General features: G+C 39.4%; 1 protein-coding gene across 2 annotated transcripts in view; it reads right to left on the bottom strand.

The window, feature by feature from the left end:
- opcml (opioid binding protein/cell adhesion molecule-like) overlaps positions 1 to 22,969 on the bottom strand; it is a 404,984-nt gene that overhangs the window by 72,431 nt on the left and 309,584 nt on the right. For both annotated transcript variants that reach the window (XM_084941581.1, XM_084941580.1), the window contains one exon: positions 7,137 to 7,262. In XM_084941581.1, the coding sequence (XP_084797707.1) occupies positions 7,137 to 7,262 (126 nt within the window). The remainder of the gene's footprint in view (positions 1 to 7,136; positions 7,263 to 22,969) is intronic.

Genomic DNA, 22,969 nt, shown 5'->3' with positions numbered 1-22,969 from the left:
TTTTTGCTCGGCAAGATCGCTGGATGTTTGTTGTGTGGGTGTAAATCTGCATGCTCCAGCCGACCTCCCACTCTTAGCACACCATTTTCATCCAAGAAGGGATTCAGTTTGTGCTGCCTATTTGCACAGTCTCTTGTTATTGTCTCTTTCTTCGATTCCAGATCTTTGATTTCTTTGGAAAACAGTTCGTTTTGGACAGTAGCTATGATGAAAGGCTCTGCTTCTTTCCTCTCCTCAAGACTGGTGACTTTGTTGGTTTTGCACATCAGACCCTTGACCTCTTTGACACATCGCATCAGTCGTGCAATGGCTTTAACTAGCCTTATCCAGTTTGAGAACTTTGAGAAATGATTGAGCAACGAATCTTCTGTGGTCAGTGTCTTATGGACAAAAGTCTTACGAAGTTCTGGATCTTCAGCTCCCAACTCTCCCACCTTAATTTCATCAGTAGGAAGTTTATCCTGCCAGAGAAAATCTGGACCGGTGAACCAGTTGGAAGTAATTAGTCCCTTTGCTGTCAGACCCCTTGATGCATGGTCAGCAGGATTGTTCTCAGAAGTCACATATCTCCATTGGTCTGGATCGGAACCATCTTGGATACGCTGAATGCGATCTGCCACAAATATGTGAAACCTTCTAGCATCGTTGTTGATGTATCCAAGAACAACCTTCGAATCCGTCCAGAAGAATTCTTGGACTTGAACTTCCAACTCCCTTTTAAGCAGGTGACTCGTTCGCACTGCTGCTGATAGCTCAAGCCAGGGTACTGTGGTGACCTTTGTAGGAGTCACCCTGGCTTTGCCAATAACTAGAGAACAGTGGACTTGGTTTGAAACACTGATTGCTCTCAAGTAAGAACATTCACCGTACCCTTTAACACTTGCATCTGAGAAATGCAGCTCATATCTTTCAACTTTCTCAAAACCTTCTGGGAGATAACAGCGCTGAATTTTGATGCCAGCCAGGTTCTTTAAATCTAACAGCCAAAACTGCAACTGTGGTTTGAGCTCTTCTGACAGTGGCTCATCCCATCCAACCTTGTCTTGATACATCTGTTGGAGTATTTGCTTTCCAACCAGAATAAATGGTGCCACAAAGCCAAGTTTGCACAACCAGGGGAGGAGGCAGCTCCAAATAGGTGCACTCGCATGCGATAGACAGATGGTTGAGCCTCCATCGTCCCACCAGAGAAATCTCAAGTAGTCCTGGTCCTCTGCTTTGATGTGAAACTGATGGAACATACACTCAATATCGCACATTATAGCGACTTGTCCCTTGCGAAAGCGGCAGAGAACACCTATCAGGCTGTTCGTTAATTCTGGTCCAGTGAGAAGGTAGTCATTTAATGGCACGCCTTCAAATCTTGCTGAGAAGTTGAACACAACCCATATTTTTCCTGGCTTGTGTGGATGATACACTCCATGATGAGGAATGTACCACACAGGACTGTTGTTAATTTCTCCTCTTGGGACCTTTTCTGCATCCCCATTTGTTATGATTTCACTCATAAAGGTTGTGTAGTCCTTTTGGTATTGTTTGTCTTTTTCGAATCTTTCTTTCAAGCATCGGAGCCTATGAACTGCACATGCCTTGTCTGGGAGATTTGGTCGATCTTTCTTGAAGGGAAGCGGCATTTCACAGTGATCGTCTGCTTTAATTTTGATTCCTTCTTCTATTATGGTTAGGAAACGCAAATCTTCCTGAGATAAATTAGCATCCTCCACTCTTCTCTCACTGAAGTGATACTCAAGCATCCTCAGCACATCTGGTGGCGAAATTAACTCCTTAACTTGGGTTCGACATATGTATTTCACTTCATTTGTGAGCTTCTTAGATGTCTGGAGATGAGGTTTCACCGACTTCATGACAATCTTGTGGCTGCTTCCTATGGAATCACCATTGTTGACACATGGGCTAACACAACCGACTATGCTCCATCCAAAATATGTCTTTTGAGCAAATGGCTCGTTGTCTTTACCTGGGACAACCTCTCAGGGTAGCAAAGCCTGTGGGCAGTTGTATGCTATGAGAAGCCCTACATCACACTCAATCAATGGAGCAATCTCCTCAGCAAGATGCTCTAGGTGTGGCCAAGCTCTTGCCATTTTTGGTGTAGGAATGTGACTAAGAGTGGCAGGTATGAACTCTCTTGAATAGGTTACAGGGAGAGAAATCTTCTTTGATGAATAGAAACCTCTCAACTGGAGTCCAACTAAACTCTGACTTGGGATGATTGTATTTCTGGATGAAAGTGTGGAGAGTTTTAACTGCACAGACTCCCCTTTAGTTACCAGAGCTTCTGCCTTATCTTGCATGACAAATGTGGTATCGCTTTGGTTGTCAAGTAGTGCATATATACGAGAATTTCATTCTCTGGGTTACTTGATGTAGATAACCAAACTGGGACAACTGTAGAGGAGTACATGCTGTCCATGCCTTGCACTACTCTGTTTGATGTAGCTTCATTTGATGGTTCAGGGGTGTGTTTGCTCTCTGTTCTTTCCTTTGACTTAGCATATTTTGAGTTTTTTACACTCTCCCCGTGCTCATCACTGCTTTTCTCTCTTCTGGTTGCCCTTTCGCGATCTTCATGTAAACATGTTGGGTGTCTTTCCTTACATGTTTCACAAAGACTCCTTCTTTTGCAGGTCCTTGAATGATGTCCTGGTTGTAAACATCCAAAGCACAACTTCTTTGTCTGGACAAATTTAACGCGTTCTTCAACTCGTTTTTCCTTGAATTTCCAGCATGTCTGAATACCATGATTGCATTTTTCACAGAAGGTGCATCTCTTGGGTTCTGCATTCTCTTCAGAGTTGCTCACAAGCACCTTTGCACCAATGTTACGTGCCTTTGTTGTCTTTATTTTTTCACCATCACTGGACTTCAAGGCATGAAGAGAAGTTACTGGATTGCAAGCTATTTTTGCTTCCTTTGTGATGAATTCCACAAACTGACTGAAAGTAGGAAACACATTACAAGTTTCTTCTATCTCAATCACCTTCCTATTCCAACTGGCCACCAGCCATTCTGGCAGTTTTGTTAGAAGTTTTTGACTTTCATCACAGTCGTTCAATACTTCCAGACTCTTAATCTGGGACATTGCAGCCTGGCAGCCTCTAAGGAAGTCTGAAAAATCCCTCAGCTCAACACTGTCTTTGGGTCCGATTTTAGGCCATGCTGCAAGCTTATCCTGGAAAGCTTTAGCTATCACAAATGAGCTTCCAAATCTTTCTTCCAGGATATCCCATGTTGAGTCGTAAGCTGCATCTGTTCCTAATAGGAAATAACTTTTGATGGCCCTTTTTGCAGGTCCACCAACGTATTTACAAAGGTAATAGGCCTTTTCATTTACTGGAATGTTTTTCCTACCTATTAGGGTTTGAAATGACATCTTCCAATCGTTGTTTCTCAGTGGGTCTCCTATGAAGACAGAAGGTTCAGGTACTGGTAGACGGCTCACATTAATAGACTCTGCTATTGCTTCAGCAAGGACTGTGACACTATCTGTTTGGTGTATCACGGGATGCTCACGTGGACTCCTTACAGCTCCTGGAGATCTATGTTGCTGAGCTGCATGGTTATGAAGTAACTCTGTTATTTCCTCATCTGAGCTTGCATCTTCTTCATAAACTTGGAGCCGTGCCTTTGCCGCACTTAACTTCTTAACAGTCTGTAAGCACTCTATTTGTCTGCGCTTCTCTTCCAGTGCTTTCTTTCTTGCCACATTTTCTTCCTCTTGTAATGCAATCCTCTTTCTATCTTCTTCTTCAAGGCTTTCAAGTTCTTGTTGTTCACATTCTATCTCCTGCAGGACCTTTAGTGCAGCTTGTGTGGCAGCCAGCTCTGCTACGGCCTCTTGTCTCTTAATGGAGGAAAGGCTTGACTTTCGCGACTTTATGCTGGAACTGCTTTCAGAGCTTAACCCTTAGATGCACACGTGGGGTCAAAAATGACCCCATGGGTTGTTTTTCTTCAAAATCTTAAAAATGAAAAGTTGTAATATATTCATATTGAAGGTATTCCTCATAAAATATGTTTGTAACATGTGGCTATTTGCGATTTTATTTATTTTTTCAATAATTTAAAAAAATGCAGTTTTTGTATCACTACCCCACTCTTCCACAAGTGGGATCAAAAATGACCCCAAGCAGTTCCTATGGAATTTTCTATGAACCTTTAATTCTTAGCAACTCTGACTGTCCCACTTACACTTCTGATGGATCAGGAATTTATTTTTAGACAGTAACAAACGATTTATACTTTTCTGTGCATTTCAAACATTGTCCTTTCTGATGTTTATTTTTAATATCTAAAGTAACATGGCTACTATGAGGCCAGCTAGGATCCCTGTGGACCTTGCCCTACAAATGATCCAGGACGGAGGGGATGAAGAGCCCATCAGAGGCATTGACTCAGAATCTGACATCTTAGATATTGTCTACACCACTGAATAACGCCAGTGAGACACAGAGGAGTCCTCTGAAGAGGAAATGGATATTGTGTCTAACAGAATGAGCCCCTCTTCCTGCTCAATATTCTGAATAGTTGGCCAGGGCTTGCACCTGAGTTTAGTACTGTCTCCCCAACAGATGCATGGAAGATGTTCATGTCTGATAATATAACAGAGGAGGTGCTGACATGCACAAACATGGAGGCGCGAAGAGTAGCCAGAGACAGGGGAAAAGAGTGGAAAAATGTAATCTAACATAAGCTCATGGCCTTCATTTGATTAACCATTCTTGCAGGAAGTGAACTGGTATGTACCATTCGGTGTGTTTTTTGGGAGTCCTCTGCACTCTTCCACACTCGTGGAAGAGTGTAGGTATTGGTAGGTTGTGCATCCAAGGGTTAAGGGCAGAGGCATCAAAAGCATCAAAGTGGCTATTCTTCCCTTGTCTTTTTAAAGATGAAACTCATTGCTACAGCCAGGAAAAAAATACAAAATTCACCCTTTAGACCTGCTTTTTTTTGTTTGTTTCTGTCTCTATTGTTATGTATGTATGTATGTATGTTCTGTCACTAGTTAGCTTACATAAATCAATGTAGGAGAATTAACAACAATGCCATTTCATGTATTTGGACAAGATAGCACTACATTTACTCTAAAACTGTAACTTAAAGAATTTTAATTTTAAATTCAGCTTCATGCACAGTGTTAAATGTGTAACAGTTGTTCAGAATAGGTGTCAGTGGTATAAATTAGACTTAGTACATGTAGTGTTTCATGTACTCCACGTACACGGTAATTTTACAGTAATTCACTTGAAACAGTTTCTTGTGAAATTTTAAGTTCAAAATAAGTAACATTTGCCAAACATTCTTTTCTTATTCACAGTGAAGGTGCAGCACCTTCTATGCAAAGTTACAATCGTTTATGTTGCTGACACTATTTGAGAGTGAACATTTTATGCCAGTTATATAAGTAATATAAAGTGCAAGACAACATTGCAGATTTAAGACATTTGAGACATTCAAGCAGCTTAAATCTTGAAAAACACAGTTTGGCAATGAAGTGAGCAAACAAGCACCAACACTATCCTTTGAGGGAATGGTTCATTATCACTAGTGACAAACATGAAAAGCAAATGGTAAGAAGCGAGTCTGAAATGCTACTCTGCAGGAAAAACATTTAAGATTCTGAGTGCCAGCAACAATTTCTTTGGCTGCCCAAAGATCTCCCCACATAGTATTTCTTTTCTTTAGTGCTAGTCAGAGAAACGTCAAGTAAGATAATCCATTACTTTCCCCACTGACTAGAGCACATACACGCACAAGCATAAAGGCAATATACCAGGTTGACTGGCTGTTGATGCCAGTTTATTACTTCTAATTCTATTTACCACTATTCTTGCAACTGTGCACCAGCTCACAGTGGGTTGTAAAGAGTCTCTTTCTGATATGGGGGGAGTTTCAAATCACATAACAGAGTGACTTTTTATATTTACATTTTACTTACTATTTCCTTTAATTTCCTCTTGATAAAATAAAAGATATGTTTTGAAATGCAACATAATTTATATTTCTTAAAACTTAAAACTGAATTGAATATGCAGTCTGTGTTAATCACACCAGTCCACACTGTAGTTATTCTAATAGGGTTTAACTGATTTAATTTAATTGCCTTAGGGCAACTGTAGTTGTGATTTGGTGTTATACAAATTAAACTGGATTGAATTGAATATGACTTAAGACTTATTTCATAACATTTTTAAACACTAAGGAAACCAGTAAAAGCAGGGAGGCAGAAACACTGAATGACTGAGGTGGTGAAGGGTTCCTACAGTGTGGAAACCAGGTTTTGCTGGCTCTAGACAACTGTAAAAGAAAGAGCAACAGCTTGGCTGTAAGCATTCATGTTTTGTTGGAGGCTGAACATCTGATCCTATAGAGAAGCAGCACATGACGTACACTGCTGAAAGCACAGTTGGAAGTGCAATTAGAACATAGAACACACAAAGATACACATACGTAGTGGCACACAGAGCATCTTAGGTGGTATTTTGCTGTGAGGAGCCAACAATCCAAACAAGCCAAACAATCAAAAAACGAGCTGTGGCCTCTAGCCAAGTAATATTTTGATTGGAGTTCATTCTTGTCAGGCCACAGACTGTGCAGTTTCATCTCCTTAAATCCACCACTTTGAAAAGAAGAAAGGGTTGCGGCCTATAATTAATCTTAAACCCTGTTGTGGAAAGTGTACGTTAATAAAAACAGCTACAGATTAATTTCCATCTAGAGATAAATAGCTGTTCTACATATAGAAGAAAATTCATGTGAAACAAGAACTGGGAGTGTTGTGTGGGAATCTCAAGTGTATCTGAGTGTGTGGGGAGTTGGTTTAGACACCTTTACACTGAGGTAATGAGTTGCTTCACATATTTGTTTTGAGAAACTTTTAAATGAACTTTGGCAACTTTAATGTTAATAGAGATCAATATAAATTTTCTAGTTTTGGACAAAAGAAAAGTATAGTAACAAATTCATGATTCAAAATAATAACAAAATAATTTTTTATGCCACCATGAGTTTACAACTCAACTGGAATCCAAAAGGTTCTGCTATGGGGTACTCTATCACAGGATTTACACACAGTAATCAGCTGAACAATAAAATAAAAATAAACCATGGCTTACCCCTTGGTGAATGATGCTTCCAAATTATGTTGGCATCAGGTCGACCAACTGCCAGGCACATAAGATTGACGTTGCTGCCTTCATTCACCGTGACGTCCTTTGATATGTTAGTGATCCTGGCAGGTACTGAGGGTAGAAAGAAGAATCGTGATTGATGTTTTTACTCTAATTAATGACAAATAAGCGAAGTACTTGCTATTGCATGTGGTCAGACCCATGATGAGGTTAAAAATAACCCCAGGGATGGGGACTCAATTAGCATGAAATTAGCTGACAAATCTCTCAATTCTCTGGCTCGGTGTGATGTTATACATGATTGATTTTCTTCATCATGTATCTATGCCACATTGCTTATTAGACAAGCATCAGACTAATTTGAAGTATGACAGGATTTTAACTTTCACCAAGGAAATTTGATTTGTGTGTGTGGCAGGCTCATTGATTGAGTATGCTCTGTAAGAGGATAACCTCAAGTCAAGGGTTAGACGTTACTGTCCTTCACTGTAATTTAACTCTCTCATATTGACTTGAACTTTAAAACCACATTAGCCCAAAGTGTTGGGTTGACATTCATAGAAGAAAAGGACAGATGAGAATGGGCATGTGCCTTAATTGATCATAAATAATTTCATATCAAGAAAACAAAAATACAACAGTACAAACCTGGTCTGTGAAGGTTCTCAGTGATCCAGGTCATTGTAGTCTAAGGAGCTTGGAAAGAAAAGCGTCTGGACTTCTTTAAGTTGCTTGAAGACGTTTCAACTCTCATCCGAGAAGCTTCTTCCGCTTCTTCCGTTCTGCCCTAGAACGGAAGAAGTTTCTCGGATGAGAGTTGAAACGTCTTCAAGCAACTTAAAGAAGTCCAGACGCTTTTCTTTCCAAGCTCCTTAGAGTACAAACCTGGCCACATTTATAGTATTAATGTTACTGCAATAATGTTACTGTGTTGTGAAAAAGTGTTTGCCCCTTTCCTGATTTCCTATATTTTTGTCACACTTAAATGTGATTATTAAGCAAATTTAAATATTAGACAAAGATAACATAAGTAAAAACAAACGTTTCTAGATGAAGGTGTTTATGATTAAGGAGAAAGAAATTGAAACATAATTGGCCCTGTGTGAAAAAACAATTGTCCCCTAACTCTAAAATTGCGACTTCTGAGTTATTCAGGAATGCACTAATAGAATGACAGAAGGAGCGAGGTGTTGCCAAGGATGAATATAAGAAAAAACGTTTTTTAATCATGCAAAGCTACTATTGAACACTCCAAGAAAAATATGTTAGAAATAACTATTATAGGGCTTATTTCACTGGACTATAAAGTGATCCATTTTATTAGCCATTATTTTGCAGGTATGGTAATGTTTTAGTCCTCATGTCCTCACCTGATGCTTCTATTTTTGTTTGTTGTTGCTCATTGTCCCTGCCTTCCCTCTTTGTACGTTTATGTGCGTGTGTGTGTGTGCACATGTTCTCGCCTTCATATGAACATGGGGCCTTGACAGTTTTCCACTCTGAAGCCAGCCACACCTGACAATGATCACATGTTTGTAGCTCATCACTAGAGACCTACTTAACAGAGTGGCTGTGCTTCAGTCAACACTGGATCGTTGTGTGGCAACAGTCAGCTCGTGCAACTGTGTTTTGGCAAGTAAGGAGAACCATGTGGAGGGAGCCATGTGTGTTATTGTAAATATTGCTGTGGAAGCTGTGGAGAAAGAAGCTTTTGGAAGAGGAGTCACTGTACTGGAAGCTGGGAAGTCACTGCTGAAAAGATTACGTTACACTCTAAATAAATTCACTGTCTTCATTCTGGGAGTCCTGCATTGGGTCCTATTTTCCTGACAGATTTGACAGAATGATCCAGCCAGAATGGACTATTAAATTCCGGTTCTTTAGTATTCTTTATGGCCAAGAAAGACACAGGGCTCAAAGTGGTCCTTTTACTTTAAAAATGATCTTTATTTTACATATCCGGATATGGAGACCTGAACACAAAACACACAACCCCAGGTCTGAAGCACAAACGGAAGCCTAGGTATTTATATACTTGCTCTCTACGTCACACCACACTTTAAGTTTTGATCAAACAGCCTAGTTGGTTTCACTTTCTAGCTGCAAAAGCACGCTCTGCAAAAGCATGCAATTTCCTGTCAGCCTGCAACCTAGTTTTACACTGAAGTCTGGGCCTCTCTTATATAAACCAATATAATCAGCATATAAGCATTTAAGATTATATATTTATTACCTAACAGGATCCAGTGGATTTGAGCCCTGTCAAGCGAATGCTAACGATACAGGAAGACCGACTGGATGGACGCAAAAAAATATTACAACACATTTCCAAGGAGCAGACGTCAATGCAACCACACTTTGCGGAGATGCTTAAGATGCTTGAGTCTGGTTTATTCATTATGTTCTCAGTGTATTTTATATTTTCTAGTTTAGTTTGCTTACACACTGGAGTTTATTCAGTATTTCTAGTTTAGGTTGTCTTGGGTGTTGGTCCAGTTCATGTCTTTTTATCAAATCTCTGTGTCTTTCCCTCAGTATTCTCCTAGTTAGGTCAGTCTTGTCTTGATGTTTGTCTAGTTGCCCGTTTCTCCAGTCATGGGCCCCATTTCTCCTCCCTCTGTTTCCTGGGTTTCGTCTGTCTGCGTGCCACTATTTCCTGTTTCAGTTTGACAGTCTCTTGTCCTATGTTTCATGTTCAGCTGTGCCTCCCCTGTCTTGTTAGTTTATGCTCAGTCTGTTTCCTCCTGTGGTTTGTTTCCTCATCTGCCCTTGTGTATATTTATGCCAGCGTCACCCTCTGTCCTGCGTTGTTATGTTCATTATTAGTTCTGATGTTTTCCCAGTTTTGTTTTTGTATTAGGACATCCAGCAATAAAGCAGTGTTTGAGTTGTTCTGCCTATTGAGTCTACATTTTGGGTCCAATCCCCTTCTCTCATGACATTAACAGCTGTGTTTTGTTCATATTCAGGAAACTGTGTAGCGTGTCGAGGGAGCCAAGTGTGTTTTCGTAAATGTTGCTGTGGGAGCTGTGGCAACAGCTTTTGGAAAAGAATTCACTGCACTGGAAGCTGGAAAGTCACTGCTGATATTGAAACTGTTTTGCACTGTATTGTTTTACACTCAAAATAAACTCATTGTCTTTGTTCTGGAAGTTCTGCATTTGGGTCCTGTTTTCCCAACAGCCTTCACAGATAATTTACACCATCAAGATGGCATCACTACTTCTGATTTTTTGGAACTCGCTTGTGACAGATTTTGTTCATTTTTATGGACAGAATTTCTTCTCAGCTTCTCATCTCTGCTTTTGAAGATGATGCAGTTCTGTTGGCTTCATTAGGAGGTGGCCTCCAGTTCGCACTGGAGCAGTTCAGAGCTAAGTGTGACCCGATGTAAATGAGAATCAGCACCTCAAAGTCTTAGACCATGGTCCACATCCAGAAAAGGGTGAAGTGCCCATTCCAACTCAGGGGCCAGTTACCGCCCCAAGTGGAGGAATTTAAATATTACGGGGTCTTGTTCACTAGTGAGGGGAGCGGGAGATGGGCAGACAGAGTTGGACTGTGGCTGCAGTGATGCGGATGCTGTACTGTTGCCTTGCATTAAACTGCAATTAAGAGACTTCTCTATCTTTTGCTTACAGCAGTTCAACTAATGCCATGGAATGAATGTATGATTCAATGAGAGGAAAATGTAACATGCTGGACTTTTAAGAAGTTTTAAATGGGATGGGATGGTTGTGGTGGGTGGTGTGGTTTGGAACCATTGTTATAGTGACCACAGAATTTAATGAAGTAGCATCTGTTTGCAGAGTAAGTGAAGGGTCTCCAGCTTGATAATGCCAGTAGGCAGGTGATTGAAAAAAAACATACCTCCCCTGCCACCGGGCTTGCTAAGTTGTGGCTTGTGGCTGGGGATGCATCATCCTTCATATCAGCACAGCCAAGGTTTTATAGTAAGTAGTTAATTAGAAAATGAAATCCAGAAGCGATCAAAGGAGGAAACTAATGCTTTCCTTTAATATTTGTTGAACATCTAGGCACAAGTGCTGAGAATGATTTTCTCTACAATATTTTTTTCTAATTTTAACCTTCATTCTACTGGTAAATGGGTTTCGTTCACATGGAAAGGAACAGAAATGCTACAAAGTGTTAGCCTAATGGCACAAGAAGAAGTACATAATGATATAGTATGCATTGCTAGAATGACTTGCAATGATGTGTTTGAGAAGATAAATCATACATTTATGACAAATGCCAGTGTCAGAAAATGCAATAGCAAAATGTGTAGATGGATATTTCTGGGAGTTTGGAAAGTAGGTACCTAAAATAAGCTAAGCAACAACATCCATGCTCATCTTCCCACTCCTACTAAGGGGATTAGGAAGGATTGGGAGCCTTTGCTCCCAATTTACTTCAGCAGAGGTAGCACAATTATCATTTAAACTACTTCAAGTCCTGATTTAAAAACAGAAACTAACAAGACATACTCCAAGAATGTGCCTCCACCAAAACAGCTCACTCTCTGGGGAGTATTTACTTAAGTAAAGGAATAAGTATTGTATTTTGTTTTCTTTTATTTCATAAATATACTCTTAGGAGTTTGTATTGCAATAAAACTCAGAATGTAGGCGTCGGCAATGGATAATAGGCATTGATTTGGGTTGTTTCGCGTTTGCTGATAGGGGGTTGTCTGTTTCTTTGGGTTTCTCTGTTTTCTCTGTATTATTGTAATGTCTTTACCTTACAATACAAAGCCCTAAATAAAATTGAATTGAACTGAACTGAAATACTGGATATGACCTTGACTTAACTTATACAATGTTTGACTTAACTTATATACTATTACATAATATTATTCTGCAGAATATGTGTGACAACTAGCCATTTAATTCTCTTAACAATACCTTCTTTACTGTTAGAACACATTTTAAGATCAGCCAGATGTAACATATAAAAGTGAGATCAGTTGTAAAATGCGACATGATATTTGGATAAAAAGTTATAATAGGATAATTAAAATACCTATACACCAGTATAAATGTCCTAAATGTTGCCAATAGAAACAAGGGTAGATGAATTTTAAGCAAAGTTTAAAAGACAAAAAACATTTTAGTAAAGTTTGACCTTATTTGACCTAGAAAAAAATGTAACATGTCCAAATGCGATATTCCTATATATCTTTCCCTATATGACTTTATGTTGTCAATACAAACAACGGCAATAAGAAAGTTTTATAAAGCTCTGTAGAGCATTGTTATCTCTTTGACAGCCAAAAGTTTAAAGCAACAGAACTTGGCCAGTAGCATTTTGCAAACATATGTAAATCCAAATTTATAGCATTACCAAACTGTCAATTGTTATCTTAGCTTTTAGTGGACTTTTCAGCTGTTTGCCTGTGTTGGGTCTGTGGACCTCAATACTATATCAGAGTCATGTTTAGAGCTTTACTGCTTCACTGAGTTAATGGGTTAGATGCATGTAGGAATTTCCCCACAGGGATCAATAAAGTATACATTATCATTATTATTATTATTAACACTTTTATACACTTAACTGACACAAAGTCAAAGTAAGCATGCAGACAGATTTTCCACAACAGTGAAAGATGCAATCAAGATGCATCAAATTTAGCCATCAAAGACTGCTGTGAGCCAAATATTGATTGGCTTGTTTACAACAGATTACATAATTAATCCACCCCTCTGTTAACCAAAAATACATCATTTTATTTGATTACGTTAATGAACCATCAACCTTTTTACTACAGTTTGAAAGCCAGTATCACTTCAATGTCTGTGTTCTTAAGTCAAAGCTGTCTACAAAATTCCAGCTGATCCATTAAGAATCTGTTGAAATATTTCTTTGGAGTGTACCAAAAAAAGACCAACAGAATCAGAAAGACCAACACAAGGAGTTTCTTGATCACATGTAGTTTAAAGATGTAGTGTAAAACCAAGGGGTGTCTTAGTGCTACAGACAAACCACATCAGATTATTTTTTAGTCTATGCTCCAACCTGTGACCACATCTTTTGAGTAAGGACGGTGTATGTATGGTGTGGTATGGTGGCTAAACTTAACTTAGAGACAAGCTGAAGAGTAAGAAAAGGGATCGTGTTAAGATCCAAAGGTAACATGAATAACATGACTTCTTTATTTGGCTGGCTGATGCAGGTTGATAGTATTTTAACAGAAAATTGTTTTTCAGTGTTGTTACTGTCCTTTGTAAAGGCAATAATTTGTGCCACCTTGTATTTTGTTATCTCCTTGTCATGTCAAAAATTCAACAGGCATTGGTTGAGTAGTTGTCAAACAGCTAACAGATCTCAGATGTCAGTTTTTGTGAAGATGCGTGTGTGCCAACCAAGACCTTTTGCATTTATAACAACAATAAACCATGGTCCACTCCTAAACTCCAGCATATTCGTAAGGCCAAGGAGGATGCTTACAGAAGTGGTGAAATATGGTATCTAACCAGATACTTACCCTGGATGGCATTACCTTGGCCTCCAGTAACACTTTATCGTGGAGTTATTTTTGACCAACAAATATTTAGGACTGCTTTCTTCCATTTGCACGATATCACTAAAATTAGAAATATCCTCTCTGAGTGACGCTGAAAAGCTAGTTCATGCATTTATTACTTCTAGGCTCAACTATTGTAATTCATTATTATCAAGATGTTGTAAAAACTCCACGAAAAGCCTTAAGTTAATCTAAAATGTACTGACTGGAACTAGGAAGAGAAAGCATATTTCTCCTATATTGGCTTTCCTTCACTGACTCCCTGTTAAATCCAGAATTGAATTCTGCTGCTCACATACAAGGTCTTTAATAATTAGGTCCCATCTTTTCTTAATGACCTTATTGTATCATATCACCCCATTAGAGCACTTTGCTCTCACACTGCAGGATTACTTGTTGTCCCTAGAGTATGTAAAAGTAGAATGGGAGGGAGAGCCTTTAAGTTTTCAGGACCCTCTTCTATGGAACCATATTCCAGGTTGGATTCAGGAGACAGATACTATATCTACTTTTAAGATTGTTTTGCTAAAGCATATAGTTAGGGATGGATCAGGTGACCCTGAATCCTCTCTTAGTTATGTTGCAGTAGGTGTATGCTGCATGATATACAAGGCATCATACACCTACTGTGCCTTGAGTATTTCACCTTCAGCCACCTTTCTCAATCACTATGTGTTAATAGACCTCTATGTATGAGGGGCCGTACAAGCCAAAATTCATTCTTTCACTCTCACACACATACATTCTTCTTTCACACACATATACTTTCACTCTCACATACATATACTTTCACTCTCACATACATATATTCTTCTGTCAGACACACGTATTGTCACTCTCACATACATATATTCTTCTTTCACATACATATACTTTCACTCTCACATAGTTTTATTTTAATTTTTATATTTAGATATTTTTATTCTCATGTTTACACATATTTAACACACACATTGCAATATTGTGCTCTCTTATACATGTATTTTAATGTACATATTTACAAATTTTCACTCTAACATACATGCATTTTCATTTATGCATTCCTACATTTTGCTCTCATTTACATGCATTCAATATGCATTTAATCTCACAAATAATATATGTATGTAAGAAGAGAATGCATACATGTCTGAAGAAAATATATGTATGCAAGAGAATAATGTATGTGAATGAAAGAGTATAGTGGAAACGGAAGGAGTTTAATGGAAACGGAAGGCTGGGTGTCTGTACCGCTGTGATTGGCTGAGAAGCACGCGCGGGTCACTTTCAAGTGTCTGACAGCATGGAGGGGGGAGAAGAAACTCGAGTTCTTCAGCAAGCTATCTATGGCGTTATTTTTGTGCCACTATTCTGAGCGCACGTAAAAAAAAAATTGAGCGCAAGTAAAAAAAAGTTTGCAGGTGCAAGTGTTGCATTTTGAGGAGAAATTTATTTTGAGCGAAGAAAAGCTGAATTTGAGTGAACAAAATTTGTTGCTGCGTGCAAAAATGTATTTCAGTGTTTGCTATTATCCATACACACACACACAATAGCAGCCCCTCTCGCTCAGTTTTTGTATTTGCGCTCACTCGCAATGTGTTGCTCGCACTCTCAACATTTCTGCCCGTGCGCGTTCAACTCTTTGTGTATGCCGTTATATTTGTGCCACAAAACCAGCCAATCACAGACTTGGATGCAAAAATATCTGATTGGCTGTTCTGGTCTCCAATCAACTTGAAATGACGAAATGCAATATCCCAGAATCCATTTCGTCCAAAACTCAAACGAGGCAGTGGCGGAGGGACACAGAGTGGTGGAGTTTGAAATATTACTCTTTCTGGGTCACAAAATAAACTTTTAAGACATTTTCATGCGAGAATGGTGCTGTGTAAACTTGAAATAGCTGCTCAATTCATCAAGACATCACATATTTGCAAAAGTGCTCTAACGTTTTTGGAGATGCCTGTTACCCACCAGCTGACCGGGTGGTCACTCGGGTTAAACATAATATATAAAGCTCAACTGACAAAAAATCGGCCGACTACACCACCAGGTATTATTGGAAAAACCATAAAGCCTTTGAACTAAAACAAACGCTGTTGTGACAGTGATGTACACTGTCTTGTTGGTATATACAGTGGGGCAAAAAAGTATTTAGTCAGCCACCGATTGTGCAAGTTCCCCCACCTAAAATGATGACAGAGGTCAGTAATTTGCACCAGAGGTACACTCCAACTGTGAGAGACAGAATGTGAAAAAAAAATCCATGAATCCACATGGTAGGATTTGTAAAGAATTTATTCGTAAATCAGGGTGGAAAATAAGTATTTGGTCACCTCAAACAAGGAAAATCTCTGGCTCTCACAGACCTGTACCGTCTTCTGTAAGAAGCTTTTCTGTCCCCCACTCGTTACCTGTATGAATGGCACCCGTTTGAACTCATCATCTGTATAAAAGACACCTGTCCACAGCCTCAAACAGTCAGACTCCAAACTCCGCCATGGCCAAGACCAAAGAGCTTTCGAAGGACACCAGGAAAAGTATTGTAGACCTGCACCAGACTGGGAAGAGTGAATCTACAATAGGCAAGCAGCTTGGTGTGAAAAAATCAACTGTGGGAGCAATCATCAGAAAATGGAAGACATACAAGACCACTGATAATCTCCCTCGATCTGGGGCTCCACGCAAGATCTCATCCCGTGGGGTCAAAATGATCATGAGAACGGTGAGCAAAGATCCCAGAACCACACGGGGGGACCTGGTGAATGACCTGCAGAGAGCTGGGACCACAGTAACAAAGGCCACCATCAGTAACACACTACAACGGCAGGGAATCAAATCCCGCAGTGCCAGACGTGTTCCGCTGCTGAAGCCAGTGCATGTCCAGGCCCGTCTGAAGTTTGCCAGAGAGCACATGGATGATACAGCAGAGGATTGGGAGAATGTCATGTGGTCAGATGAAACCAAAGTAGAACTTTTTGGTATAAACTCAACTCGTCGTGTTTGGAGGAAGAAGAATACTGAGTTGCATCCCAAGAACACCATACCTACTGTGAAGCATGGGGGTGGAAACATCATGCTATGGGGCTGTTTTTCTGCCAAGGGGACAGGACGACTGATCCGTGTTAAGGACAGAATGAATGGGGCCATGTATCGTGAGATTTTGAGCCAAAACCTCCTTCCATCAGTGAGAACTTTGAAGATGAAACGAGGCTGGGTCTTCCAACATGACAATGATCCAAAACACACCGCCCGGGCAACGAAGGAGTGTCTCCGTAAGAAGCATTTGAAAGTCCTGGAGTGGCCTAGCCAGTCTCCAGACCTCAACCCCATAGAAAATCTGTGGCGGGAGTTGAAAGTCCGTGTTGCTCGGCGACAGCCCCAAAACATCACTGCTCTCGAGAAGATCTGCATGGAGGAATGGGCCAAAATACCAGCTACTGTGTGTGCAAACCTGGTAAAGACCTATAGTAAACGTTTGACCTCTGTTATTGCCAACAAAGGTTATGTTACAAAGTATTGAGTTGTATTTTGGTTATTGACCAAATACTTATTTTCCACCCTGATTTACGAATAAATTCTTTACAAATCCTACCATGTGGATTCATGGATTTTTTTTTCACATTCTGTCTCTCACAGTTGAAGTGTACCTCTGGTGCAAATTACTGACCTCTGTCATCATTTTAGGTGGGGGAACTTGCACAATCGGTGGCTGACTAAATACTTTTTTGCCCCACTGTATGTATGATTTGTATCACCTTCATGTTTCCAAACCGATACCATGAGCAGCAGCTTTTACAGCTGTGGCTCCTGCAAACATCAGCTGATACTAGAAATTAATTTTAAATAAATTCTAACAGCTTATCAAGCTTGAACGTGCTGCTGTTGTTGTTTAGCGCAACATCCGCTGGTTTCCTGTTTCTGGCGCAAAGATAAACAAACAAGAGAGACGATCAGCTGATCATTGATCGGTTTCATGATTGAAGTAGCAACAGGAGAGGGAGGGAGAGAGAATGAGGGGAGAAGAGACAGCTGTGCACCAAAGACAGAATAACTCCAGCTTTGTCTTTTTTTCATTCTAGCTGAAGTCCGGGACTAATCGCGTTCCTTTTCCTCTCAATACGGATGTATTGTAATTGGTCCAGCCCAGAGTTGATCATGACCAATTGGCTAGTCCACCACCTTTCATTGTTTATACCGTTACAAAAACAAACAAACATAAAAATGAAAAATCACCATCGGCCCACCAGGCAAATGCTCAGTATGCCCAACGGCCAGTCCAGCTAGGCGGTCAGCTGGTGGGTAGGGCTGCCACAAACGATTATTTTGATAGTCGACTAGTCACCGATTATTTTTGCGATTAGTCGACTAATCAGATCATGCATCCATTGGACGTACAGCGTACAGCTTATTGCACCAGCATGCATCTGCTCTTATATAACTATCATTAGCTTACAGCTTTAAGTGTTTAAGGTATGTGTGAACTAAAAATAAAGACAAGATGATAGTTTATTAAATTTTAATGAAATTTGCAGATTGTTTCAGTGAAGTTTAATAAACTCCTTGCTATCTAAAATATAACAGGACACTGGAGTATATTCTTGAGCATCTCACACTTCTGATAATCAGTTGTCTGCTTGACGTTTATTCAGCTGTGTAAAAACTATAACTTTAATCTCAGCCAAACCGATTTACTCAGGAACAAATAAAATACTACAAAAAGCCAAACAACAACATTTTCAAGTTATCTAAGTGACTTATATTACATGTTTAAACTGAGTAGCGAAAGACGGTGGTGGGTTTGAAAACAATTTGCTGGGAGTCCGGTGTTCTCACGGGCTCTAGTGAGCCTTGCCCCCGGCTAGCTATCGAGCTAGTGGGTAACAGACGTCTCTGAAAACGTTGGAGCGCTTTTGAAAATATGTGGTGTCTTGATAAACTGAGCAGATATTTGAGGTATACACAGCTACATTCTCGCCTGAAAATATGTTAAACGTTTATTTTGTGACCCAGAAAGAATAATAAGAGTAATATTAAAACTAACTAGCTGCCGCCATTGTTGACTACTGCGCTGGGCTGCGCTATGAATTCTGGGACAGAGCTACTTCTTCTTCTTCGGGGTTTAACGGCAGCTGGCATCCTTGTACATGCAGTGCTGCCATCTTCTGTTTCAGTCCGTTATTACACTCTTAAATCCTACTACTTATTCCTGCGTCTTTTGTGATCTTACAAAGCTTTAAACGACGCGTCGACTATTAAATCAGTCAAATATGTGTAAACATGAGAATAAAAATATCTAAATATAAAAATTAAAATAAAACTATGTGAGAGTGAAAGTATATGTATGTGAAAGAAGAATGTATGTGTGTGAGAGTGAAAGAATTAATTTTGGCTTGTACGGCCCCTCATATCTATGCATTGAATCATACTTGTTATTAATCTCTGGCTCTCTTCCGCAGCATGTCTTTTATCCTGTCTTCCTTCTCTCTCCCCAACCGGTGGTGGCAGATGGCCACCCCTCCCTGAGCCTGGTTCTGCCAGAGGTTTGTTCCTGTTAAAAGGGAGTTTTTCCTTCCCACTGTCGCCAAAGTGCTTGCTTATAGGGGGCTATATGATTGTTAGGTTTTTCTCTGTATGTATATTTGTAGGGTCTACCTTAAAATATAGAGCACCTTGAGGCGACTGTTATTGTGATTTGGTCTATGAATAAAACTGAAAAAAATGAATTGATGTCATGTGTGAGATGCAGGAGTCACATAGAGAATCAAAGACAGCAACAAACAAACTCCTTGGATTTTGTAGTACTGATTTCAGATGCATTTAAAGAGCTCATTCATTCTGAAATACAGCACCTTTGTGGCTTCTGCTTTTATGAAACTTCTAGGTAAAACAAGACAATTAGAAATATTTAAATGAAATCAAACATTTGATTTTTTCCAGATGTGAATAGATAGTGTGAAGAAAATAAAGGAAACATAGCGCCTCTACTCAGAGTTGTTTTAGGATGACTCTGAACCTTTGACATATGCCAACATCAAAGCCTCTGCTCCTGTGCTAACAGTCACCAAATCTATAATAGACGCTAACTCTTCCGTCATAGCAAATTATTATGCAACTGTAACATAAAAGGAATCACTGTCACTGAGTTTTCTAATCTGCCATCTTATCTCAGAGCAATAGACATCCATGACAGTTAACTTTGTCAGATTTAGTGTCTTGTCAGGGGTCGTTGTTAATTCAGAGGCACACCCAACTTCAAGGGAAGGAAGCAGAAAGAGATCCAAACCTTCGAGCATGAGAAATGTGATGAAACACAAAGGCAGAGGCTGTGGGTGGGAGGCTACTCATGCTCCGGTGAAGTGGAAAAAAACTAAGTTTGTTTTCCTGCTGATTGGTAGGAGGCACAACACCTGCTTCCACAGTACCAGCTTTCTCAGTTCAAAGGCACCTTTTCATATGGGACCCATTGTATGTTATGTTCCCGGATCCAGTCTAAAGTAATAATAGTAGCACTGAAGTGAAACCAAATGAAGGAACATGATGCATAGTGTAAATATATTACCTTGTGATCAGCACTACAAGCACGTTGACTGAGAGCTCTTTAATTCCTTACAAGTACAGACTTTCATTCACATGTTCATTTTACTGAATATGGGTGGCTAGCAGTGCTGGCGTTGTACCTCTTGTAGTATTTCCTGGTTAATGCATTTTTAACATCTAATAACATAATGTGGAGCTCTTTAAATTGTGACACAGCTGTACCCACTTTTACACTGTCTATGAAAAGGCAGCATATTAAATTGTTTTCCACCTTGAGTACAAGAGCTCACAGTGTCTCAGTGGTAGATGCTAACCAAATTATTATTTTTGTCTATCTCCACAAAAGAATATTTATGCTAACTTTAATTCACATGCAGACTTCTGAAAACATTTGAAATGCTACTATAGCCAACCTTAGTGTAATTATTGTACAATCCAGCATGAATAAACAGGATGAGAAGGGCAAACCAGCAATGATGGGAACTGATAGGAATTTAGTGATTCAGATTCCATTATCAATATCACCTATTAATTGGATTCCTTACTAGTTCTCTTATTGATTCTTGTTGGGTTCTCACTGGCTCCACTTTGAGAGTCACCACCATTGCTAAGCAGCATATTAAACAGATTACATTTATGCAAATTAAATGCTGTGTGGTCAAATGTGCAAGTTGGAGGTATTTCCACTTATTGTAGTGATCATTATTGGGGTTATTACTAAAAATAGTAATGTGTTACACGTATTGCATACAACATTTTTCTTAAAAATAATGCAGTACATTACTTAATTACTTGTAGGACAAAGCAATTTGTTATAGTGCACATTACATTACTTTCACATTTCTCTGTAAAATGACCTGAAACATGTTGTCTAGCAATCATCATTTAACAATATATGAATATGATAGAGTTCCACACACCACCACAAATCACTATCCTAATAAGGACACACATATGATCTTTCTCTTAGTATTTATGTGTGAACACAAAGCTGACAACACAAAGCAAAGATGAAAACAAGCACAAAGAGACTTTAAAGTGATCGGCACAGTGATTCTACTTTAGAAACAGGAACAGGTAGAAACAGAGGCTATGTGACTGGTCATTCATTTGTTACCTATTGAAGTTCAGGCTCTGGCCACTAGGCTGGGGTCGGCAGTCACTCAGCTTTCTCGTTACTATGGTTCATGGCTAGTTTAGCATTAGCATGCTGTCAGTACAGGTCCTTGCAAAGAGCCGAAGTTGTGTTATTCATTTTATTATTGTGTTGAATAATTCTGTTTTTTCATTTCCTGGATGAAGTTTGCACTTTAACATTGGCTCTCATCCTTTTTTGTGCAATAAAAATGTCTATGTCTATCCATGCTGTAGACTGTGCCACTATTTTCTATCTCTGGCGCAGGAACTAAAGTCAGCTGAGTGTAGTGCCAGAGCAAATGCAAGTAGAACTGATATCCAGAATCAAAAGGCAGAGAGACTAACAATGTCAAGGAACTGAACTACTGGGAACCAGTAGTTACAATTATTATTAGTAGTACTTACAATTACAGTTTTCAATTCCCATCTCCAGTAAGCAGTGAGGTTAAAGATCTTTTTCAACCTGCAGTATTGCCCACTAATACGCAATTTACCAGAAATGTTTCATGACCCTATCCGTTGAACCACTTTTGATAGATACCACTGCAGTTTTGGAGATGCTTTGACCCAGTTGTCTAGCCAACAAAATGTGGCTCTCATCAAACTCACTCAAATTGTTATGTTTCTCCAATATCCTCCTTCTAACAGATCAACTTTGTGGACACTATGAAAAGATTATCAGTGTTATTCATTTCACCTGTCAATGTTTCGTAATCTATATAGTTTCTTGTCAGTATGCTTGTCATTCTTTAATACTTAATATTTAATATCTTTAATATTCCACCTATTCCATTCCAACAGATCAAAGCTTGCACTTGGTGTCTTGTCAAAGTCATATTAGATCAGCCTTACATGGAGAAGAGTGTTTCTCATGCTGCATGGCTTATAGTCACAGGAAAATTAAAGAACAGTGGTGAATGTGCACTTTAAAAAATGGAAAGAGGGAACAAAACACAGCATTATCTTGCATATCCCTTCTTTCCCTGCCTTTCTCTTCTCATCCTTAACTTCAGTTTTGTGTGTTTGGGGTCATGTTTTCACAACAGTTTGTTTGGTTTGTGCTGAATTAAAATGTAATGCCTCCTGTGGTGTAAGTAGAGTATTCTGAATCTTTTCCCAAGCAGTTGGAAGAATGGTGCAGCAACAGAAAATCCATGAAAAACAATAATTTTCAACCACACTTCTGAAATCTGCATGTACCAAATGTATAGAAAACAAAATTATAAGTTCCCACTCACTATTTTCTCAAGTCTGCAAAATAAGTGAAGTGTGTTCTGATGGTTGTATATTTTGGAGAACCATATTTTTGTTGGAGTCAATAGAAAATAAATTCTGGATCTGACCTTCAATGTGCCTTCAATGCTCAGTGTCTGCTGCCAGCAGGAGTGTTATATCAGTAATGACTTTTGCAACCACTTCATGGGAGTCAGTACAGCAGATACTACAAACTATATGGCTATATAACACATACAGGAGTTTTACAGCACTGTAGCAGTGTACCATGAAAACACTGTTCCCTCATTATGTTTATCATTCCGCATGCTGACTATGCTTAAACCAAATGCTGCCAAATCAAGAGTTCTCCCCAACCACCATTAGGTATTTGAATTCATTACCATTAGACAGTGCCCTGATATTT

The sequence above is a fragment of the Perissodus microlepis genome, chromosome 10 (assembly GCF_051167445.1).
Source record: "Perissodus microlepis isolate ML-2025 ecotype Zambia chromosome 10, ASM5116744v1, whole genome shotgun sequence".
Classification (NCBI taxonomy): Eukaryota; Metazoa; Chordata; class Actinopteri; order Cichliformes; family Cichlidae; genus Perissodus; species Perissodus microlepis.
Note: the sequence above shows the minus strand (reverse complement) of the source record. Positions and strands in the feature narration are given on the sequence as shown.